The 23570-nt window shown below is 43.3% G+C and overlaps 1 protein-coding gene across 1 annotated transcript in view; it reads right to left on the bottom strand.

The window, feature by feature from the left end:
• Nucleotides 1–23570, bottom strand: part of GFPT2 (glutamine-fructose-6-phosphate transaminase 2) — a 47256-nt gene that overhangs the window by 10794 nt on the left and 12892 nt on the right. The window contains exons 2-13 of the mRNA XM_061190047.1: nt 22098–22205; nt 21091–21189; nt 20466–20591; nt 18116–18174; nt 17314–17448; nt 14951–15012; nt 8933–9012; nt 8379–8496; nt 2441–2604; nt 910–1005; nt 733–830; nt 326–446 (exon numbers count right to left, since the gene is read on the bottom strand). Of these exons, the coding sequence (XP_061046030.1) occupies nt 326–446; nt 733–830; nt 910–1005; nt 2441–2604; nt 8379–8496; nt 8933–9012; nt 14951–15012; nt 17314–17448; nt 18116–18174; nt 20466–20591; nt 21091–21189; nt 22098–22205 (1266 nt within the window). The remainder of the gene's footprint in view (nt 1–325; nt 447–732; nt 831–909; nt 1006–2440; nt 2605–8378; nt 8497–8932; nt 9013–14950; nt 15013–17313; nt 17449–18115; nt 18175–20465; nt 20592–21090; nt 21190–22097; nt 22206–23570) is intronic.

Genomic DNA, 23570 nt, shown 5'->3' with positions numbered 1-23570 from the left:
CAGTTCTTGAAGTGACTCTCAACCAGCAGAATTAAACTTTCCTCTAATTTAAACCCAGCACACATTTCTGAGTATCTCGGTGAGTGGTCCCTTAAGTCCTGGACTTGGAACAGCAGGAGGAGGGAGAACCTGGCTGCATGGCCCTCCCCATAAAATGGGACAGTAGCTGATGGCTCTGAGGGTTGAATGACCCTGTGCATGAGAGATTGTGGCACATGGTCTGTGTGCAGAGAACTTCATGGGATGAAGGAGGGAGGGAGCTGCATGGTGTGTCACTGAGAGGACAGAGCCCTGAGATGAACTGATGAAAACCTGTAACCCTTACCTGACTGGCTTATGAAAAAGCAAACGTCATCCCTGAACACAGGTGTGTTCCTGTCCAGAAAATCACTAGCAAGTTCAACCATCACCGGGAGCTCGGTCAGTTCCTCCAAAACTTGCCGCGTCTGAAGCCAACAAGAATGGGGACTAAAGTCAGTCATGAACACTACAGGGACAAAGGCGGCTGGGCTTCTAAGACAGTTTATGAAATGGCACTTCTGTGTCCAGGTGAGCAGGGAACTTCAGGCATTCACAGGCCAAACTGCAGGAGAAAGGGCTCCATGCCAGTTCTCATACTGGCTCATGGCACCAAATTTGGAAGGCCAAATGCATGACAGCATTTAAGACTCATCTTGTCCTAGCCAACACTGCCTCCCAGGCACTATCAAGGGCCCAGCATGTTGCACTTACAGCCACAGCAGCATGGTAGCTAGTTCCACAGCCAATCACAATGAGCCGTCGGCATCGTCTGATCTCCTTCAAGTGGTCCTTCAAGCCGCCCAGAAGCACTGCAGGACACATGCAGTGTGTTAATGCTGACATGACACAGGGATTGTGCATTGGCCCAGGGGTCGGACGAGGGATTACCTGTGTTGGTCTCAAAATTCACCCGACCTCTCATGGTATTGAAAACTGATTCTGGCTGTTCAAATATCTCCTTCTGCATAAATGCACTGAAGTTACCTGGTCAAACAAACATCAACAGGATGTCAATTTTAATTTTGTTACACTTTCACTGCTTAGCTTTTAATCAAGAGCAGTTGTTATGCAGTTAGTCACAGAGACACATGTAAAGGCTACTGCAGATTACAAAAGGTGTCTCTAGGTATTGTCCCACCTGATACTCATGGTGACAAGCCAGGTAAGGTATGATTATTATCTTCAATGTGCATATCAGATCCTGCAACTTGAGGGAGGGAGGGATGTAAGTAACAAATGCATGGCTGGCCTTTCTGGGCCACACTCTTCTTAGCAAGGCCAGAGGAAAGTAAAATGCTTTACTTCCTAACACCCACCTACTTAGGGAAGTACAAATTAAGCGAGCCTAAGGAAATAGGCAATTTTTTTAATCCAAATACCCTCCTATACTCTGTATTAAAACAAAAAACAAAAAATCTTTTTAGCCACATATTTCTAGGGCTCTGATGTGAATGAAACCGGATGACATCTAAGACCCCCGACAGGTGCTGTGCCTGATGCCTGTCGACAGGTGTCCACAGACAGGGCGGGAGTGTCCTCTGGGATACACACACACATGATGCCAAGCATCACAGTGTCCCTGTCTGCTGCCCTCGGCAGAGAACTTGTAGAAAGAGTGCCATGAAGCAAACAGAGCAAGTGAGGAGGGGTCGGGCCATTGCAGATACGGATCAGGGAAGGGCTCTCTGAGGGGGTGATGTTTCAGGGGAGATGATCAAAAGGAGCTGGTCCTGTGCGAAGCTGAGTGAGTGCAATGACCCCCAGGGGAGCAAGCACTCCGCCTGTCTGAGTAACAGTGAGGCAGCCAGGGTGGGCGGGGAGGGGCACAGTGGGGAAGGGTTGTGCAAGGTGGGGCCAGGCTGCGTGTGGATGGCTGTGGGCTGTGGCAGGGAGTGTGGGTTTTATGCTAAGAACAGTGGGAAGCCACTGGAGGGCTTTACACAGCAGGATAAGAGGGTATGATTCACATTCTTAAACGTTTACCCAGGCTGCCCTGTGGAGAGGAGGGTGTAGGGACACAAGTGTGGGTGCAGGAAGATAGGCTCCCCTCACAAGGAGAAAGTAGTCCACAGCCCCCCATTACTGCAGGCCTCTCATCCAGAGAAGAAATGATGCCTGGGGTGTAGGAATGTGTCCCAGAGAATATGTAAAGGGAGGTAGTTGATGGACTGGGGTCAGTTCAAGCAGGGAGACCTGGTGCCGGGACATGGTCAGAAGCCCCCTTTGGAGTAGCCAGGCCAGGCACCCCACATCCCCTGAGAGGTACGAACCACAGACCACCTGCAGCCCCACTCCGGTGCTCACAGCAGGCAGGAAGGCTGTAGTGCCCACCCATGACAGGGCAGAGAGTCTCAGGAGCTCCCCCACAGAGCACCTGCCGCATGAGGCTGCTGCACAGGGACCCTCAGAGGACACCTGCCTTTCATGATTTGCTGCAGTTCCATCTGCAAGGTCTGTATGGCTCGAGATGGGTCATCACTAGCTGAACGCTTGACCCGGTGAATAGAGAGTTTCCCATCAGCCACTGCAGCAATGTCATCATCCTCAAGGAAGATGACCCGGTTGGTGTGTTCTATGATAGCGCTGGAGCAAGGAAAATATGGGTGTCAGAGATGGGGCCTGTCCTTGACAGTTACAAGATGTGGGTCCATATCAGTAACACTGAATAGCATTTTAGGATATGGCATATAAACATTGATTCATACCTTCCGCCCCTCCCCTCCACCCAGAACTATTTTGAAGCCAGTCCCAGACATCAAATCATCTGTAAACCTTTTAGCTTATAGCTCTAAAAGACAAGGATTATTTTTCACCCTACTATAATACCATTATCACGTCTAAGAGTAATAGTTATTCCTTCATAACATCAAGTATCCAGTATGTTCAAATTTCCCCAGTAATCACATAGATGTCCTTTTATAATTGCTTTCCTCGAATCAGGATCCAAACAATGTCACCTTTGGAGAATGCTCAGGAACCAACACATTCTAAATCATAAAGGGAAAGAATGAAACATTTATCTTGCCTTTCCAAATGACCTTTCAGAATAACCACAGTTTATGAAGGCAAGTTTCTCTTTATAGGTGAAATATAGCTAATAAAGAAGGAATGATAGAATTATAATAATCAACTTATGAATTCCTAATCATTAATAGCCCTAATCAAGGTCCATCAGTGGCTAATGAAATGAATAAATGAAAAGCTAAGAGCAGCTTTATAATGGATGGATAAGGCTCCTAATCTTTGAATTCCCTGTTCAATTTTAACAGTACTACAAAAAGACAATGAGACATAGTGCCTCCTGATGGAAGGACACACTACCTACTAAATAGTCTTGCCAAAAAAAAAAAAAATCAAACCTGAAGATCAAGCTTCTAGACACCTGTAAACTTCTGTTTGCAGGAAATACGGTGAACAGAAGAACATGGAGGAGACACTCAACAAAATCCGTATAGTGGGAAACTCATTAGGACAGATGACTCCTTTTCTTACACACACACACACACACACACACACACACACACACACACACACACAAAGCAAGAAAAAGGGGGGGGGGGACTTAAAAGCAAACTATAAGATCTATCCACTAATGAAATGTGCAGTCATTGTGTTTATTTTTATAGTAACTTTCTCTGTGTGGAAATAATGATTTTTCCCTTGAGATGGAAACGGAAAGTTTCTTTTAAAAATAAAATTGTTAGAAAAGTTGGTAAATGAAAAAGAAAGTTAGGTAATCAATAGTACAGGTGGTACATAGATATGGTAAAAACCATGAAGGTGGTACCTGAAGGACCATGGGAGAAAAAAACCCTCATTCTACCAAGTGCTACACCAACATGTGTCCTGTGCAGAAAAATGAGCATTTAAAACTCCTGATGCAAAGTTAAAAAGAGAAGTAATCAAGTTCTATGGCTCTAAGAGAGGTGTCTCCAGATCCTAGGGAAGAAAGACAAAGAAGGACGGAAAGCCACTGCACTGGAAAAAATATTTTAAACAATATACATTCTTTGAATAAAAAGCAGAAAACACAGGCAACAAGAGGAAGAAGTAAAAACGGCCCGATTCAATCTCCAGCAGATAAATGCTACTTACATTGTATTGTCCTGCAGACAGTGCTTAATACGTGTGTTTGTATTCACATGTGTGTGTACATCTGCATGTTTAAATATAATCACTGTTTTAATTTACAAAATGGATGGCAGTCATCAAAATTACTGGCCCAGGAATTAGACCTGAGGTGGAATCCTCATCCCTGTCTCTTACCAGCCTGTGCCCTCGGGCAACACAGGCATGACCCCTCTGAGCCCGTCTCGGGTTCCTCTGCTTTAAACTGGGAGATGACCACTGTGCCTTCACCAGAGGTTTGTTGTGATTATTAAATGGGATAGTCTTGGTGAAGCCCTCAGCACAGTGTCCAGCCGTAAGTGCACAGCAATGCTGGCCACTGTTGTCACGAGAGCTCTATGTGCCTTCGTACCTGAGAGGGTCACCTTTGTCACTCTTATTTTTCAATATATGCTTTTTCATCTACACACAATACATTATAGAATCACTTTATTACGTTCCAAAAACCTAAACAAACAAAATAATGTCAAGGATTTTAATTATAGCATCGAATTTACAGATTAAGAAGTCAATATCTTTAAAAATAATTTTTAATTATTAAATTAACTTTAAACCAATTAATGTTTTCAGAGTAATATTAAGGCTTCCTACCAAGGAATGTGGAATCTCTCCCTTTATTCAAATCTCTTCTTATTTCTCATGGTAAACTTCTGTAGTCTTCTCCAAACAGGTTCTTGGACTATTTTTATTTAAATTTATTTTAAGGGATTAAAACTTTTTTTTCAGCTGTGGTAAATAGATTACTTTTTTAGTTCAACAAAGGTTTGCTGAGAGCCCACTGTGCCAGTCACTTGTGGAGACATGAGGGGGAACAGGATAGATGTGGTCCCCTACCACCCACCTCACTGAGCTGACAGCGAAGTGGCTACTGCTGGAATGTCGAATTTCTACACCTTTATACTCTGACCAGCCACGAGTACTACTTCTAACAGCCTTTCAGGTGGATTTTTAAAGTATATAATTGTATTGCCTACAAATAATTCTTTAATCTCCTTTCAAGCATTTGTCTTTTTTTTTTTTTGAGAAACATCTACCATACTTCATTGAATATACGGTAACATTGATCTTTTTTTTTTTTTACATAACAATTTTCAATGTAATCAAATCTCATTTTTATAACTAACTACTTCACAACAAGTAATATGCTAAGGCAACATCAATAGATGAAAAAAAGGTAGTCCCTGGCCCCAAGGAATATTGCCCAGGAGAAGACAGAGATATGTAAAAAATACAATTACAATACAGTGTAGCAAGTGCAACAATCAGGCATGCAGAAGTGCAAGGGTAGCAAAAAGGAGCATGTGATCACAACACTAAAAAGAAGACTGCACAAAAGACATAATATGTAAATTGAGTTTTGAAAAATGAAGTGGGTTTCCCAGATGCCCCATAGGGAGAAAGGAATTCTTGGAGGAGGGAAAAGCATATTCAAGACAGTGAATTGTTCATATAATCCTAGAAGTGAAGTAGGCAATGGCAGGAGAAATGATTGGACACAGGCGTCATGAATACTTGTATGTCTGCATTTTACCAAGTCCATTCTAAAGGAAACTTTGAGGATCAACTTGGGGGTGGGGGGCCGTGGGGAGACAGAACTAGTCATTCCTGCAAGAAACACTGGAACCAGTTTCTACCAACCCACCAAAAAAACTACTTCAAAGGCAACATGGTATCACAGAAAGGGCTAGTTTTTTTGTTTGTTTGTTTTTAGTTCATTAGGCCTCACTTAAAATTCTGATTCCACAATGCACTTGCTTTGGGATCTTGAACAACACTCATAACCTCTGCAAGTTTCAGTATAGTAAGTTTATGTGATTACCTTCATGTGTAATATCCCTGCATTGCAATCTTAATGGAAACTCAAGTTCAGGTCAAAGACAAGTTTCTCTGTGACTTCTCCTCTGAATTTTTTTTTTTTTAAACAGCTTTATTGGAGTATGATTGCTTTACAATGGTGTGTTAGTTTCTGCTTTATAACAAAGTGAATCAGTTATACATATACATATGTTCCCATATCTCTTCCCTCAGGCGTCTCCCGCCCTCCCACCCTCCCTATCCCACCCCTCTAGATGGTCACAAACCACCGAGCTGATCTCCCTGTGCTATGCGGCTGCTTCCCACTAGCTATCTATTTTACGTTTGGTAGTGTATATATGTCCATGCCACTCTCTCACCCTGTCACATCTTACCCCTCCCCCTCCCCTATCCTCAAGTCCATTCTCTAGTAGGTCTGGGTCTTTATTCCCGTCTTATCCCTAGGTTCTTCATGACCTTTTCTTTTTTTCTTAGATTCCATATATATGTGTTAGCATACGGTATTTGTTTTTCTCTTTCTGACTTACTTCACTCTGTATGACAGACTCTAACTCCATCCACCTCACTACAAATAACTCAATTTCGTTTCTTTTTATGGCTGAGTAATATTCCACTGTATATATGTGCCACATCTTCTTTATCCATTTATCTGTTGATGGACACTTAGGTTGCTTCCATGTCCTGGCTATTGTAAATAGAGCTGCAATGAACATTTTGGTACATGACTCTTTTTGAATTATGGTTTTCTCAGGGTATATGCCCAGTAGTGGGATTGCTGGGTCGTATGGTAATTCTATTTTTAGTTTTTTAAGGAACCTCCATACTGTTCTCCATAGTGGCTATATCAATTTACATTCCCACCAACAGTGCAAGAGGGTTCCCTTTTCCCCACACCCTCTCCAGCATTTATTGTTTCTAGATTTTTTGATGATGGCCATTCTGACCGGTGTGAGATGATATCTCATTGTAGTTTTGATTTGCATTTCTCTAATGATTAATGATGTTGAGCATTCTTTCATGTGTCTGTTGGCAATCTGTATATCTTCTTTGGAGAAATGTCTATTTAGGTCTTCTGCCCATTTTTGGATTGGGTTGTTTGTTTTTTTGTTATTGAGCTGCATGAGCTGCTTGTAAATTTTGGAGATTAATCCTTTGTCAGTTGCTTCATTTGCAAATATTTTCTCCCATTCTGAGGGTTGTCTTTTGGTCTTGTTTATGGTTTCCTTTGCTGTGCAAAAGCTTTTAAGTTTCATTAGGTCCAATTTGTTTATTTGTGTTTATATTTCCATTTCTCTAGGAGGTGGGTCAAAAAGGATCTTGCTGTGATTTATGTCATAGAGTGGTAACATTGATCTTAAGATCGTGATTATTTTATATACTTCTAAGAAGTATATAAAAACTGTAGCAAATTATAATTGCCAGATGCCACTTACAGATGCTAAAATCTATAGAATAATTGCATGTCTTAGAATCACTGAAATAATATTAGCTTCTCATTGAAATGGTGCCCTAAGGAACACAGTTTGGGAAATGCTGACCTTTCCTATCAGCATTAAGTACAATGCTGGCTGTGGGCTGAAATAGGCCTTGCAGCCTGGGCTGTAGGTTCTCGTTACTTCATGTGTCCCAGGAGACCTCACCTGGTGTCCTCCCTGCTTCACAGCAAGGCCTTACCAGAGGCTGGTGGGAAAGAGGCATAATAAAGGTTTGGATAAAGGAGGTAGTAATTGTGGTGTTTATGGTGGTTTTCTATTTCAACTAGCAGGAAAGTGTTTTGGTCTTTTCTCTGTGTGTGTATACATTTTTTTGTACTAAAATGGGCATGAAGCCTACTTTCTCAAATTTCAGAATTACCGTTTGGTGTATTGATGCGAACATGGACTTTGGAATCTACTGGACCAAAACCCTCAATCTTGGCTCTGTCTTTTATGAATGGTCAGAACTCTGGCAAAGGCAGGCAAGGTTCAGGAAGGACCAAAGGTCTAGAGACACTTGCCCCATCTAAAGGGAGCAGACTTTGAATGGCCCCAAAGAGGGCTGGGGGGAGCAGTCTGGTGTGCTCAGATCTGCTGGTTTTTTAGAAAAGCTAGAAATTCAGATTTTTATGGGAAATTTCCCAATTTTAAAATGTTGGCAACTAATTCATTTATTCTGTACAGGCCCAAAACATTGTGTAGATCAGTAGACCTTGCCTTTGGCCACCAGGGCTGCTGATGACAGCCATGTAAAAAGTGCTCACTGGGCAAGGATTCCCTCAGGAGGGCCACCGAGAGCTGAAATCTGCCATCACCGCTTCCCCTTGCTGACCCTTGAGAAAACAGCTCAAACAGGGGAGTAAGTAAGAAATGGGGGTGTTTAGCCAGTCATTCTTGATTACATAATCCTAGGAAAGAAAGGAAACAAGGGGTAGCTACCTTGCATCAGAAGCAAAGAAGAATTCCACTGCTTTATCGCCTACAGCATGAAGGCAGGTCGAGCTGTCCAGCCTCTTCATCCTTGTTTTACAGATATTCTTCACATTCTCAATATTGCCTAGCAAATGAAGGAAAGGATCACAAATCCCGTTAGACTATTTTCTTGGAACAACACGAAGAAGCCAACTTCCCCTTTGAATATGTGTGGGAGAAATGTGCAATTTTTAGCTTTGGCTGCATCAGCCAAATTGTGTAAAAGATCCCCAAATAGTAAGAGCACTGAATCGGCTATTAACAAAACAAACCAAATCAACACTCCAATCAGGGCACAGGTGCCTTTATATAACAGAACCACAGCAGCAGCTCCCTCAACTTGGTATGTATTTGAAAATATCCACAAGAAAAAGCTTTTGAAAAAATGGAGCCAAGTCCCAGTTGCATGAAAACCTTTTGGACCTGGCCCTAGCAGAGTGAAGGAAGGCATCCTGCCTCTGAGGGGAGCTGCCGGCACCAGAACAGTGCTGCGCTGTTCAAGTCCTTCTCAAGAAACTTACGTGTCCTGTATAAGATGGGGATCTGTTCTGTGGAGAGTTTGTATTTGCTCCTCACTCCAATGAGCAGGGGGCTGCCTCTCCTGCAGGGACAACAGGGAATCGAGTTACCCATTGCCTTGACACCCTGGGCCGGGCTGGATATCCTCTGAGCACTGAAGAGAGGGTCCCCGCATCTAGCCCTCTCCCCAGTGCAAAGTGCTCCCAAGACATCCCAAAGTTTGTCCCAGAAGTTATAGAGCCACTAATTATAGACAATTTAGAAAAGTAAAGCTTTACTGCTTCTTCACACTATCTTCTTCTGCAAACTAGTAATAACATGATAATAGATTTTAAAAGGAGTTTCAAAATTTGATAGGGACCAACTGGCATTTTATAATTCTATGATTTGAAAGACTTAAATTCCAAATGGTAAATTAGTTCCTGTCCCAGAAAAAAATAAAATCATAATATATTCACATAATTTCCTGCCTAGATTCTATGACAGTCTGGTCCACAGGTGCATTCTCAGTGGCTCCCCAGTGCCTTCACAATGAAGCCTGCAACCACAGGGCAACCTAGATCCTGCAGAGCTGGGCCTCTGCCCACCTCCCCACTCCCCACCAGCTCTTGAGTTTCATAGGGCAGTGTCCCTACAATCTTGTTCACTCTTGTCACCCATGCCTGGCACACAAAAGGTGTCAGTAAGCACACACTGAGACTAGAAGAGCCTCAAGTCCCACCAGTGCCCCTCCCCATCACCATCCTGGCCTAACTGCAGATCCCTAAAGCGCCACAGTCACTCTGGGCTCCTTGCCTTTGCTCACGCTGGTTTCTCTGCCTGCCTTCCCCAGGCTGACACCTACTTCCCCCTAGGCCCCCTGTGCACTGCCTCCCAACCCCCATCACAGAGCATCACCATCTTCTGCCCTGCTCTGTCCTCCTGCACAACTGTCCAGTCCTTAAGGCAGGGGTCCCCAACCCCCGGGCCACAGTATCGATCCGTGGCCTGTTAGGAACCAGGCCACACAGCAGGCGGTGAGTGGCGGGCAGGCAAGTGAGTGAAGCTTCATCTATATTTACAGCCACTCCCCATCGCTCGCATTACTGCCTGAGCTCTGCCTCCTGTCAGATCAGCAGTGGCATTAGATTCTCATAGGAGTGCAAACCCTACTATGAACTGCGCATGCGAGGGATCTAGGTTGCCAGCTCCTTATGAGAATCTAATGCCTGATGATCTGAGATGGAGCTGAGGCGGTGACGCTAGCGCTGGGGAGTGGCTGCAAATACAGATCATCATTAGCAGAGAGGTTTGACTGCACAGAGACTGTAATAAATCAACTGCTTGCAGACTCATATCAAAACCCAATTGGTTGCTCATGGAACATTCTCCAGGATAGATCATATCTTGGGTCACAAATCAAGCCTTGGTAAATTTAAGAAAATTGATATCGTATCAAGTATCTTTTCCGACCACAATGCTATGAGACTAGATATCAATTACAGGAAAAGATCTGTAAAAAATACAAACACATGGAGGCTACACAATATGCTACTTAATAACGAAGTGATCACTGAAGAAATCAAAGGGGAAATCAAAAAATACCTAGAAACAAATGACAATGGAGACACGACGACCCAAAACCTATGGGATGCAGAAAAAGCAGTTCTAAGAGGGAAGTTTATAGCAATACAAGCCTACATCAAGAAACAGGAAACATCTTGAATAAACAACCTAACCTTGCACCTAAAGCAATTAGAGAAAGAAGAACAAAAAAACCCCAAAGCTAGCAGAAGGGAAGAAATCATAAAGATCAGATCAGAAATAAATGAAAAAGAAATGAAGGAGACAATAGCAAACATCAATAAAACTAAAAGCTGGTTCTTTGAGAAGATAAACAAAATTGGTAAACCATTAGCCAGACTCATCAACAAAAAAAGGGAGAAGACTCAAATCAAAAGAATTAGAAATGAAAAAGGAGAAGTAACCACTGACACTGCAGAAATACAAACGATCATGAGAGATTACTACAAGCAACTCTATGCCAATAAAATGGACAACCTGGAAGAAATGGACAGATTCTTAGAAATGCACAACCTGCCGAGGCTGAACCAGGAAGAAATAGAAAATATGAACAGACCAATCACAAGCACTGAAATTGAAACTGTGATTAAAAATCTTCCAACAAACAAAAGCCCAGGACCAGATGGCTTCACAGGCGAATTCTATCAAACATTTAGAGAAGAGCTAACACCTATCCTTCTCAAACTCTTCCAAAATATTGCAGAGGGAGGAACACTCCCCAACTCATTCTACGAGGCCACCGTCACCCTGATACCAAAACCAGACAAAGATGTCACAAAGAAAGAAAACTACAGGCCAATATCACTGATGAACATAGATGAAAAAATCCTCAACAAAATACTAGCAAACAGAATCCAACAGCACATTAAAAGGATCATACACCATGATCAAGTGGGGCTTATTCCAGGAATGCAAGGATTCTTCAATATACACAAATCAATCAACGTGATACATCATATTAACAAATTGAAGGAGAAAAACCATATGATCATCTCAATAGATGCAGAGAAAGCTTTTGACAAAATTCAACACCCATTTATGATAAAAGCCCTGCAGAAAGTAGGCATAGAGGGAACTTTCCTCAACATAATAAAGGCCATATATGACAAACCCACAGCCAACATTGTCCTCAATGGTGAAAAACTGAAACCATTTCCACTAAGATCAGAACAAGACAAGGTTGTCCACTCTCACCACTATTATTCAACATAGTTTTGGAAGTGTTAGCCACAGCAATCAGAGAAGAAAAAGAAATAAAAGGAATCCAAATCGGAAAAGAAGAAGTAAAGCTGTCACTGTTTGCAGATGACATGATACTATACATAAAGAATCCTAAAGATGCTACCAGAAAACTACTAGAGCTAATCAATGAATTTGGTAAAGTAGCAGGATACAAAATTAATGCTCAGAAATCTCTTGCATTCCTATACACTAATGATGAAAAATCTGAAAGTGAAATTAAGAAAACACTCCCGTTTATCATTGCAACAAAAAGAATAAAATATCTAGGAATAAACCTACCTAAGGAGACAAAAGACCTGTATGCAGAAAATTATAAGACACTGATGAAAGAAATTAAAGATGATACAAATAGATGGAGAGATATACCATGTTCTTGGATTGGAAGAATCAACATTGTGAAAATGACTCTACTACCCAAAGCAATCCACAGATTCAATGAAATCCCTATCAAACTACCACTGGCATTTTTCACAGAACTAGAACAAAAAGTTTCACAATTTGTATGGAAACACAAAAGACCCCGAATAGCCAAAGCAATCTTGAGAACGAAAAATGGAGCTGGAGGAATCAGGCTCCCTGACTTCAGACTATACTACAAAGCTACAGTAATCAAGACAGTATGGTACTAGCACAAAAACAGAAATATAGATCAATGGAACAGGATAGAAAGCCCAGAGATAAACCCACGCACATATGGTCACCTTATCTTTGATAAAGGAGGCAAGCACATACAGTGGAGAAAAGACAGCCTCTTCAATAAGTGGTGCTGGGAAAACTGGACAGGTACATGTAAAAGTATGAAATTAGAACACTCCCTGACACCATACACAAAAATAAACTCAAAATGGATTAAAGACCTAAGTGTAAGGCCAGACACTATCAAACTCTTAGAGGAAAACATAGGCAGAACACTCTATGACATAAATCACAGCAAGATCCTTTTTGACCCAGCTCCTAGAGAAATGGAAATAAAAACACAAATAAACAAATGGGACCTAATGAAACTTCAAAGCTTTTGCACAGCAAAGGAAACCATAAACAAGACCAAAAGACAACCCTCAGAATGGGAGAAAATATTTGCAAATGAAGCAACTGACAAAGGATTAATCTCCAAAATTTACAAGCAGCTCATGCAGCTCAATAACAAAAAAACAAACAACCCAATCCAAAAATGGGCAGAAGACCTAAATAGACATTTCTCCAAAGAAGATATACAGATTGCCAACAGACACATGAAAGAATGCTCAACATCATTAATCATTAGAGAAATGCAAATCAAAACTACAATGAGATATCATCTCACACCGGTCAGAATGGCCATCATCAAAAAATCTAGAAACAATAAATGCTGGAGAGGGTGTGGAGAAAAGGGAACACTCTTGCACTGTTGGTGGGAATGTAAATTGATACAGCCACTATGGAGAACAGTATGGAGGTTCCTTAAAAAACTAAAAATAGAATTACCATACGACCCAGCAACCCCACTACTGGGCATATACCCTGAGAAAACCATAATTCAAAAAGAGTCATGTACCAAAATGTTCATTGCAGCTCTATTTACAATAGCCAGGACATGGAAGCAACCTAAGTGTCCATCAACAGATAAATGGATAAAGAAGATGTGGCACATATATACAATGGAATATTACTCAGCCATAAAAATAAATGAAATGGAGGTATTTGTAGTGAGGTGGATGGAGGTAGAGTCTGTCATACAGAGTGAAGTAAGCCAGAAAGAGAAAAAGAAATACAGTATGCTAACACATATATATGGAATCTAAGGAAAAAAAAAAAAAGGTCATGAAGAACCTAGTGGAAAGACAGGAATAAAGACACAGACCTACTAGAGAATGGACTTGAGGATATGGGGAGGGGGAGGGGTAAGATGTGACAGGGTGAGAGAGTGGCATGGACATATATACACTACCAAATGTAAAATAGATAGCTAGTGGGAAGCAGCCGCATAGCACAGGGAGATCAGCTCGGTGCTTTGTGACCACCTAGAGGGGTGGGATAGGGAGGGTGGGAGGGAGGGAGACGCCTGAGGGAAGAGATATGGGAACATATGTATATGTATAACTGATTCACTTTGTTATAAAGCAGAAACTAACACACTATTGTAAAGCAATTATACTCCAATAAAGATGTTTAAAAAAAAAAAAAAAAAGAAGAAGCTATTAGAAAAAATAAAATAAAATAAACCCTATTGGTGAGTGGCAAGTGAAAACAAGCTCAGGGCTCCCACTGATTCTGCATTATGGTGAGTTGTACAGTGTAATAATAATAGAAATAAAGTGCACAATAAATGTAATGTGCCTGAATCATCCTGAAACCATCCCCCCTGCCACTAGTCCGTGGAAAAACTGACTTCCATGAAACTGGTCCCTGGTGCCAAAAAGGTTGGGGACTGCTACCTTAAGGGTAGGACCAGGTTGGGTGTCACTAGGTCGCCAGGGCCCAGTACACAGTAAATACTCAACAAATATTAGTTGGATGGATGGATAGATAGATGGGTAGGTAGATGGTCAGATTGATTGATGGATGGATAGACAGATGGATAGATAGATGGACAGATAAATGGGTAGATAGACAAATGAGTGGATGGACAGATGGATGGATGGGTGGATAATCCACCCATCTGAATATAAAATTATAGGATGGCACTCACATGCCCATTTGTGTGAATCCACACATTGCTGGGGGCCACAGGGCTCTAACAGAAGGACATGTGGGCTGACCCAGGCCCTCTCAGCTGATTCCTGGATCACACCTGGCATGAAGGTGATAAAGCTTGAGCTCTTGGCCTTCAAGGCCTCTTCTTTACTGGATTCAAATCAACATTCATTTTTGTTCCTAATTTCATGTTCATAATTTTGCATGCTTTTTCTAAAGGGAATCTCTGAAGTTGACCTGAAACCTGGACCTGCCCTTGCTATACAACTTTATTTTTAGTTTGAATTTGTTGTCAATTTCTAAAAAAAAAAAGTGTAGAGATTTCAAATAAAAATCCAACTTTCTAGTTTCTCTTTAAAAAAATCAGAAGCTCCAGCCACAGAGATGGTGGGGTACATTCTCTGTGGCTAAGCCACAGTTGTCCCTTAGATAGAGTGAGCACCTTCTGTTTTGCCAGGGGCCCTACTTCTCCCTTGTGCCTCAAGCTAAGTGATTTTATTTTATTTATTTGTTACTGGAAATGTCAATGCGTTCTGTCTCACCTTGTGGCCACGGCTTCTCCGGGGTAGTGGATGCTCTTGAAAACCAATGCAAATGCACCTTCCTGAAAAGACGGGAAAGGAGAGTGAGGAACAACTTACTCTGGCTAAGCTAGGTTGCTGCAGCTCAGCCCACTACCCCAGACAGCTCTCCCTGGGAGCCTCTTCACTGCGGGCAGTCCTGGGGTCACTCACTCAGGGTGCTGAATATAGGACAGCTTGCGCAGGGTGATGTCAGGAGGGGAAAGTGAAACAGGCGGTACCACAATCAAGTATCAAAGACCAGAACTTGTGGATTTCATTGTGAGCAATATAAACCTCCCTGTCCAGGCCCACAAGGAACAGCTCCCAGCTCTGTGATGACCTGGGTGGACTGCTGCAGTTAGAACCTCAGGAAATGAGAACCGTAGCCAGGGGTCCTGCCCTGGGCCTCAGGGATGGTACCTACTCAGGGAGCAATTGTGAGGATTAAAGGGGCTAATCCACGACCTAAGTTTAGCTCAACACACGTTAGTGCCTGGGTTCAAATCGTGGCTCCACCCCTTAACTGGGCAATCACTGCAGCCTTCTTTGTGCCTCATGGTGAACGGAAATGAGAATAGTCCTACCTTGTATGGCTTCTGTGAGCTAATGCATTTTAAGTGCTTAGAACAGTGCCTGACATATAGAGACACATCAGAAGTATGAGTTGTTATAATTATTATTTCTATGGCAATGACTGCCATTTGTGCTCTGTGCCTCAGCTTGTTGGTTTGTGCAAACCAGAGTTAGAATATAGTTCTCCTAACTCAAGACTCCAAATGCTCTTCCTATTTAAAAGTTCAATGCAAAATTCTCTCCTACATGCTGACCATCCTGTACTAATCATGACCCTACTTGACTTTATGTACAGCCAGCTATAAATCTGGATTTCCAAGGTTTGGAAACCTAGGCAGACCTCATGGCCTCATGCTATGGCCAGTTTGCCAACTCAGTCACACAACCAGAGAGACCCCAGGGCCAGCATCTCCAGGTCCCTAAGGGCCTTTCAAACTGCCCAAAATGAAGGGGCTTTAGACAGAACCTGAGGAGCCTGACATTCACCCTGCTGGTTTTGTCAGCAATGAAGTAGGACTAAATAGAAAAACTCTTCCCGTTCTCTGCCGAAAAGAGCCCTGTGTTGCTTCAGATATATCGCTGAAGTTTAAAAGTGCCATCACTGAGAGACATTTCCAAAATTTTAAATTACAAATGGAAAAGAGGAAGTACTACGCTGCAAAACTAAATTGGTTTACTGTACATTAGTTATGGGACAAGCTTTTATTTATAAATATATCCTCTAAATTAAGGTCCCCCAAAATGGGAGTCACAGGGCAAAGGGTTTGATTTACTTTTAAAAAAAGACTGAAAACACCAAAGGGTCATATATTTTAAACCACAGTGTGGTACCCAAAGCAGCCTCTGACCCCAGATGTTCTAGATTCTTGGCCCTGAACACTCTCTCCAAGCTGTCCCCATCTCAGGGGAGCTATTGGACAGCTCTGATGCTCAGAAGGATGGATTCTAGGAAGTCTGGAGCCCTCTCCTCCTCCCTCCACCGTCCCATGGAGGGCCTGGGTCTGCTCTACCTCCTCCTCCAAGGAGGTGTCTCTCTTGGACAATCCCTCCACCATGTGCCCCTTTGCAGGGACCTTGTTCCATAGGTCCAACCCTCTGGGACATCACCAATCTCTTTCTCCCACCTGGATCATTCATTTCAGCACACAGACATGATCTGATATCTCCTACCACAAAAATACAATCCTGCCTCAGAACTGCAACCCTCTCCCTTCACTGGGCCATTTCTTTGCACCCTTCTTCTTCTACAACCAAACTTCTCAAAAGTCCACACCTGCTGTCTTTATTTCCTCTTCCTTCCTTCCAACTCCATTCAGTAAGGACTTGTGGGCATTTCTCCCACATGACGAATAACTGCTTTACTGAAACAGGAGGAAAGACTACAATTCTAAGTCTCCAACATCAGTTAAATTCATCTTGGGTATGTATGCGCACAAGTCAACAATGCACACAAGTCAACTGATAAGATGACAACATGAACTGCCACAATCAAGGTCCCTTGTGCAACACACCATTGGTAGAAGCCACAGATCAGAAGGCCTATCACCATTTCAGAGATGTTAAAATGAAGCAAAGCAGTTTCTATTTGATGTTTACTACCAAAACCTCAGAACTTCTCCCAATTCTACAAGGATGTAACATTTTAAGGCCAGGCACTGTAGATGAGCCATCTTTAATTCTCAGGTACTTGGTGCAAGTTTGCCTAATAAATGTTTATAAAAACTGAAGGAATGAAGGGATGATTTAGATAGGTGACACTTGTAACTCACCAGCTGCTGAATGACTCTCTCGACCAGTGTTGAAAATGTAATGTCCTCAGTTTCTCTGTTGTCGAACACATATTTAATCAGCTTGGCGATGGTCTCTGTATCTGTTTCTGACTCAAACTCATAGCCTTTGCTTTCCTGGAATATTTGGTTGGACAGAGTGTTAGATAATGGTTGTTGTGCAATGCTGGCCTGGCCAGCTCCCTCTCCTCCCTTATGACTTGTCCTTGGAGTGACTTAAGGCAAGAACAAGGAAAATGGGAAAGGGATGAGAAATGTTTGCCTGAATCCCACAGCCTAACACAGCTGAGTCATTGTAGTCTTCCCTGAGATCATCCCGCCTCAGAAGCTTGTCCTTGCCATTAATCTGGACATTGCAAAATAGCAGCAGTCAAAATGATCAAATACATTGAGTCAAATCCACCCACCTCCCAACCAATACCACAACCTCTTCATACTTGAAGCACTTGCCGCCTGCCTTCCCACCCCACATTCCATTTGGTGCATGAGTTGGTATGTTATTCAGTGCAGACACTTTAATAAAAAGAAGTTCATGTTCTTTTGATTCTGCTCTGACTCTGCACTGGCCTTTGAGGTAAATGAGAATGCCCTGCTCTCTCCTCCAGCAAGATCTGGGGAGGAGCCTGAGCTGGGGATGAGTTTTGTGTCTAATGTGGTGATGTGGCCAAGAGTGGACCTCAATCAGCTTCTGCTTTTTTTTCTGGAGGGAAATGAGCTGGTTGGAAAATTTCTGGGAAAGACCAATACCACTTGATTTAGATGTCACCCAGGGGAAGTATCTTACCAGGAATTTCCTCAGGTCTTTGTAATTTGTAATGATCCCATTATGGATGACCACGAATTCTGGAAGAAAAGTTTAGTCAAGAGAGAAATGCTATGAAGAAATGAAGTTCAAGTCAGATGTGAAGAAAGACAATTTGACAGCTTGAAACCTACAAACTCTGCTCATACAGACACTTGTGTTAAGCAAACTTCATTTACAGAGATTAGAGCTGACATCTGCCATGACTACAATTTAAACCCGAGGAAATAACACATTTCTCTTTTGATAAAAATCATCCACCAACCTGGCCACTCACTGAGCTCTGACTTGTGGCCTACAGTAGCATGAAATAGGCTTTGGTATTTATGTCAAAAGGGATGATTAAGCCTTCATTATCTATTAACTGTCTTTACAACCATCCCGTCCTCCATTTTTTTCATATCTATTGTGACTTTGTTTCTTCACATTATTTTCTTAACCCTGTCACATTTTCTTTCATCTCAGCCTATTGTCTTAACTTCTCATCATTAATTTGTTTCCTAGAATCTGTGTTTTCTTTGTGAAAACTTCTTTGTGTAATTTTTGTATGCAATGTAGTTGCTGGGTGTAAGTCTTCCTTAAAAGTATGCTCTTCAGATATCACTGATGAGTCGTTAGAGAAATTTTACAAATCTTTTCTTATTTCCCATGTTGTTTTATTTTCAATTACTCATCCTGAGTCATGGCAGGCATTTCCAAATTTGGGTGTGGGGGCAATCTCCTTGGAGCCTAGCTGCTTTGGGGACACAGAATCATTGTCTGCAGTGAAGCGGGGGTTCACCCTATCATCTCAGTGGGCAGGAGGCTGGGGTTGAGGTGGCGACATTTCAGGACACATGGTCTCGGTACAGTGTGTTACCTCAGTAACACTGTTGCTCCAGGGACCAGCCTCTGCATCTGGCTTGGGGTTTGGTTGGATGTATATCCTAGGTCCTCAGCACCGTGGGGTCTATTGTCCCCCTCCTGAGTGTAGGGTGCCTGACCCCGTAGTGAGGCGTCTCATGGCTCAGGGCATGGACCAGATGCAAGGAATGGTCCCCAGCAAAGAAACCTCACTACCCAAGTCTCTGACCATGTAGGTGTATGTATAGCCTGGTCCCTGTGCTATCTCTGGCTGCTCTGATGAGAGAGGTGCATAGGGCCCTCCTGTTCTCTCCGGGAGGCTTTCCTTTCCAAATCGGGCAGGGTGAGCTGCCTCCAGGCACTGCAGTGTCCATAGGGGCAAAGGACACTGACCAGGGAGGTGCTGCTCTCTCCTGTGGCCTGACTTCCAAGACAATTAATGGCAGTGAGGCTTGTCAAGTGTTTAGCTAATAGTAAATACCCTACAACTACTCTTACGTGTCTGATCCCTACTCTAATATGAGGCTTGGCAAGAACCTGCATTATGCCACATTCTGGAGTCGGCTTGGGGTGGGGGATCCCAGCTGACTCCAGAAATCATTCTCTCCACCGGACACCCTCTCACATCATGCCCAGGTGTGGGTCATGGGGGCTTCTGACCTGACCAGGCCCAACCCAGAGTGGAGACCCACTAGAAGGCCCAGATGATGTCTTAGACCCTCATCTGCCTTTGGAGCCCTGGGAGGAGTCAGGGATTATGCCCTCTCTCCATCTCATATGCCCATGTGTCCTACTGCCAGAGGCCCTGACACCCCTGGGTGCTGACCACAGAGTCCCTGAGAGCTTCCAGTGGGAGCTCCAGACCTACCAGTCCTTCTCCCATGAGAGGAGACTGGGACATCATTTAAGAGAACCACCACAAAAAGAACTGTCCTCGGGGCTCAGGCAAGTGATGTGGACCCATGAGCTGGGGCTGACATGGTGAGGGGGGAATTGGGAGAACTGGGTGGCCCTAGTTACAGGAACCAGGATTGGAGCAGGCACCTCAGGTGTTAAACAAGATCAGCACTGCCACCTGCCCTGGCTCAGGACCACTCTCTTCAGGGTCAGGGATGGGTATAGCTGGACGAGGAAGGAACCCCAATCTTTCCTCAAGTGCCCAGCCCTCTGGAACACCCTGGTCCCTAACTGAGGAACAGTGCCCAGGCCTTCAACCCTTTACACCACCAAGTCCCACTCAGGCTGGGTCCCCAGAGCCAAAGGCATTCATGGGAAGTGCCACTGTTTTCCTGTGGATGCCTGCGGGGTCAGCACTATCCAGGGGCCAGATTGAATTTGCCTCCTTTCTAGGGCCCAGTGCCAACAGTTTGGATAGTCGGGGAAGACAGGGATGCTGAGAAGCCAGTTGGTGGTGGGTGTGGATCAACCCTGGCACAGGTCAGGGCCAGGCACAACCACTAGGACAGGGGAGCAAGGCTATACTACATACCGTTGCCTTTGTCTGAGCGCTGTGGGTGGCTGTTGACAGCATTGGGGACCCCGTGGGTGGCCCAGCGTGTGTGGGCAATGCCAAAGTGGGTCTCAAACTCCACTTTTAAGTCCATGCTGTCCTGTTCTAGATGAAGGAAAAATAAGTTTGCCGCACTTTAAGCATTGACATGGTACTGTTACATGAGGTGACTTCATTACATGAAGACACATCAGCTACACCAAAAGTACATCCCACCATCAACAACAAAGGCCCCATTCTGGAGAATTCTGCCAGACCCCTGCTTTAATTAGTACTTATCAGTAACCTAACTCACTTAACTGAAATAAACTTACTTTAAAAAGAAAATTACAGGTCCCTACCATAAATGGAAAAGCAGTATCATTTGCCACAAAAATTAAAATACAGAAGTACTAAATATTGAAAAAAAAAATTCTCAGTGCACCATCACCTGAAATAAACCATCCCACACTCTGGGAAACAGTTTTGCAACATGGACTTAACCCTCCTATTTTTCCATGCTTGGGTAGGTTAATATTTTTAGTCTCCAATGCTGTTGGAATTAAAGATTTTAAAGTGACCCAGGCTGCATTTGTTACTCTGACTTGGCATGTCTTTCACATACTGTAAAGTTCTTCATCAAGAGCCTTGACATTTCCTCTTTTCTTGACTAGCTGGATATGTCTTTCTTTGACTTCGTTATTATTTCCATCGATTGCCACACCTGTAACATAAACATGATTTTTTGTATTGGAATTTAAGTTTTGTCTCCCATGCTTCATTACAGGGAATGACCCTGGGTGAGGGCTATACAGAACTGTGGATTTATTAGTTCTTATTCCCCAGGCTTACTGCCCAGAAGAGAACTAGACAGTGTTAGGATATTGACTTGGAAAGAGGAGGCTGTGACTGTGACAGTGCTAACCAGCAATCAGGGAACATGTGCCTGGAACCCAGGCTGTGGCTGCCTCACCTTGGCTTCTAACCAGGGTAATTCTTGGAGTTTGCCTGCGGGAGAGGTGCCAGCACGTCTGCCACCAAAGGCAGCGGGCTCATTTAAGGACATTTGTGCACTTTGCATTCTGCTACTTTAGCTGGCGTTTCCATTGCACTAGTGTTCCTGCAATCTTTCATCTGACTTGCTTTCTATTAAGAATTTATAGGAATATATAATTATCTGGCTCTCCTTTTTCTCCTAAGGCTGCTTAATTAAAAATGGGAAACAGACTAAATATCCACCTGTTATGTGGATGAAGGAGTAAACTCTGAGATAGGCATCCAGTGGAGGACTGTGCAGCCGATAGGCATCCAGTGGAGGACTGTGCAGCCACTTAGAAAGATTATGTTAGGAAGTGTTTAGGGTAATGGAAAAAAACAAGGTAAGTGAAAGAAGAAGAATACAAAATTACAGAATTGCATAATTATAATTAGATAAAACAATAAATATCTGCATGACACCTCTACCGTCCCCAGACCCCAGACGACCAGAGGAGGGACACAGATATTGATGGGGGGTGCTTTTGATAGATATTTTTTTACCCTTGTTTTTTCTTTCTACTTTTCTATAGGAATTTTCAAATTTCTTTAATGAACAAGCATTATGTTTATATGGCAGCAGCCTGCAGAGCCTACCTGCTGAGTCATAGCCTCTATACTCAAGCCGCTGCAGTCCCTTGATGAGGGTTTCAAAAATCTCCTTCCTTGTCCGGGGGACTCTGTAGTTCATGTAGGCGAAGATTCCTGTTAAAAGAAGGGAAAACCATATGTTTACAAAACACTTGGTTCATGTTTAGAAGAAAACACTTCTGGGGAAACAGATACCACTGGAGGCGCATCACTGAAGGGCTTCCAGGCTGCCTGCAGAGGAAGGTGTGGCCTTCCCCAGGCATAATGGAAGAAGAGCAGAACTCCCTTCCTGCTTCTAGAAGGACATTGTATGCAGCCCTCCTGCAGTGACAAAAGGACTCACAAAGCATGTGAAGAACACACGCACACACCATGGCCTTGCAATTCCACCGTGGAGAATTTCTCCTATGGACATACTCGCAGAAGACGCCTTTCATTGTGGCAACATTTATAATAGAAAAGATCAGCAAAACAAAGCAACCACCTAGGGCCATCTGGAAGTCCCCGCTATGTGGACTCCTTTGTTTGCACAGAACACACCTGAGAAGAGTCAAAAGGAGGTCACCCCAGCCTCCTGCGACAGGTAGGAACAGGGGCTGGGGCCTTTGCTCCACTTTCCACTTGGCCTTACTGCTTGGAGCATTACCATCAATAAGCACTACTTCTACGACAGCAAGCATAAAATCATCTCTTGGCCTCATAGAGAATCCTTATCTTCAAGGGAGGCCCACCAGCCTAGAAGATTTTGTTTGGCTTTATTTTCTGCATTCATATATTAAAATAATATTTTCCCAAATAGGAAGAAACAGTCATCATGTTGGTTCTTTCCAAACTCCTCCACTCCCCTGTTTGAGACTACAGACCCTTGGTCTGTCTCTATCCTGCTCTGTGAGTGTCCCATCCCATTACCCCTCTGTCCTTTTGCCCTACATGGGAAAACCTTCCCTTCTCAAAGTTCAGCTCCAACCCCACCTCCCAGGGCAGGCTTGTCCAGTCCCCGGCCAGGAGTGTTCACCTGCTCTTACATCCTGAGACATCTACATCCCCCGACAAGGTCACAGGCATCTTGGCACATGGTCCTTGTTCAATAAATGTATGTGGATAGAATGACCATGAATCTGTATTAAGCAGGGAAGCAATAGTATGGATCGTGAAAAGGGACTCATCTTATTGAGAACTCACTATATGCCAGGCACTGGGCTAAGCATTGCTACACAGGTATCAATCAAAGCTCGAAGCAGTCTTAGAGGTTGGACCTGCCATTACCCTCCCCTTACCTTCTGGAACTGGGCCAGAGTCAGGAGTGGAACCAAAGAGACCTGATTTTAGGACTTAAATGATCCTAACCTCTGGGCAGCACTGCCTCGGGGATGAATAGGGTTAAAAGAAGGTTTATTTTCTCAATTTTAATTTTTAATTTTTATTATTTTTAAGTTTTCTCAACACTTTTCTGGGATGACAGAAAGGTCTGAGCAAAAT

This window comes from Eubalaena glacialis, chromosome 4 (assembly GCF_028564815.1).
Source record: "Eubalaena glacialis isolate mEubGla1 chromosome 4, mEubGla1.1.hap2.+ XY, whole genome shotgun sequence".
NCBI lineage: Eukaryota > Metazoa > Chordata > Mammalia > Artiodactyla > Balaenidae > Eubalaena > Eubalaena glacialis.
The sequence above is the reverse complement of the archived record's forward strand: the minus strand, read 5'-3'. Positions and strand labels throughout refer to the sequence as shown.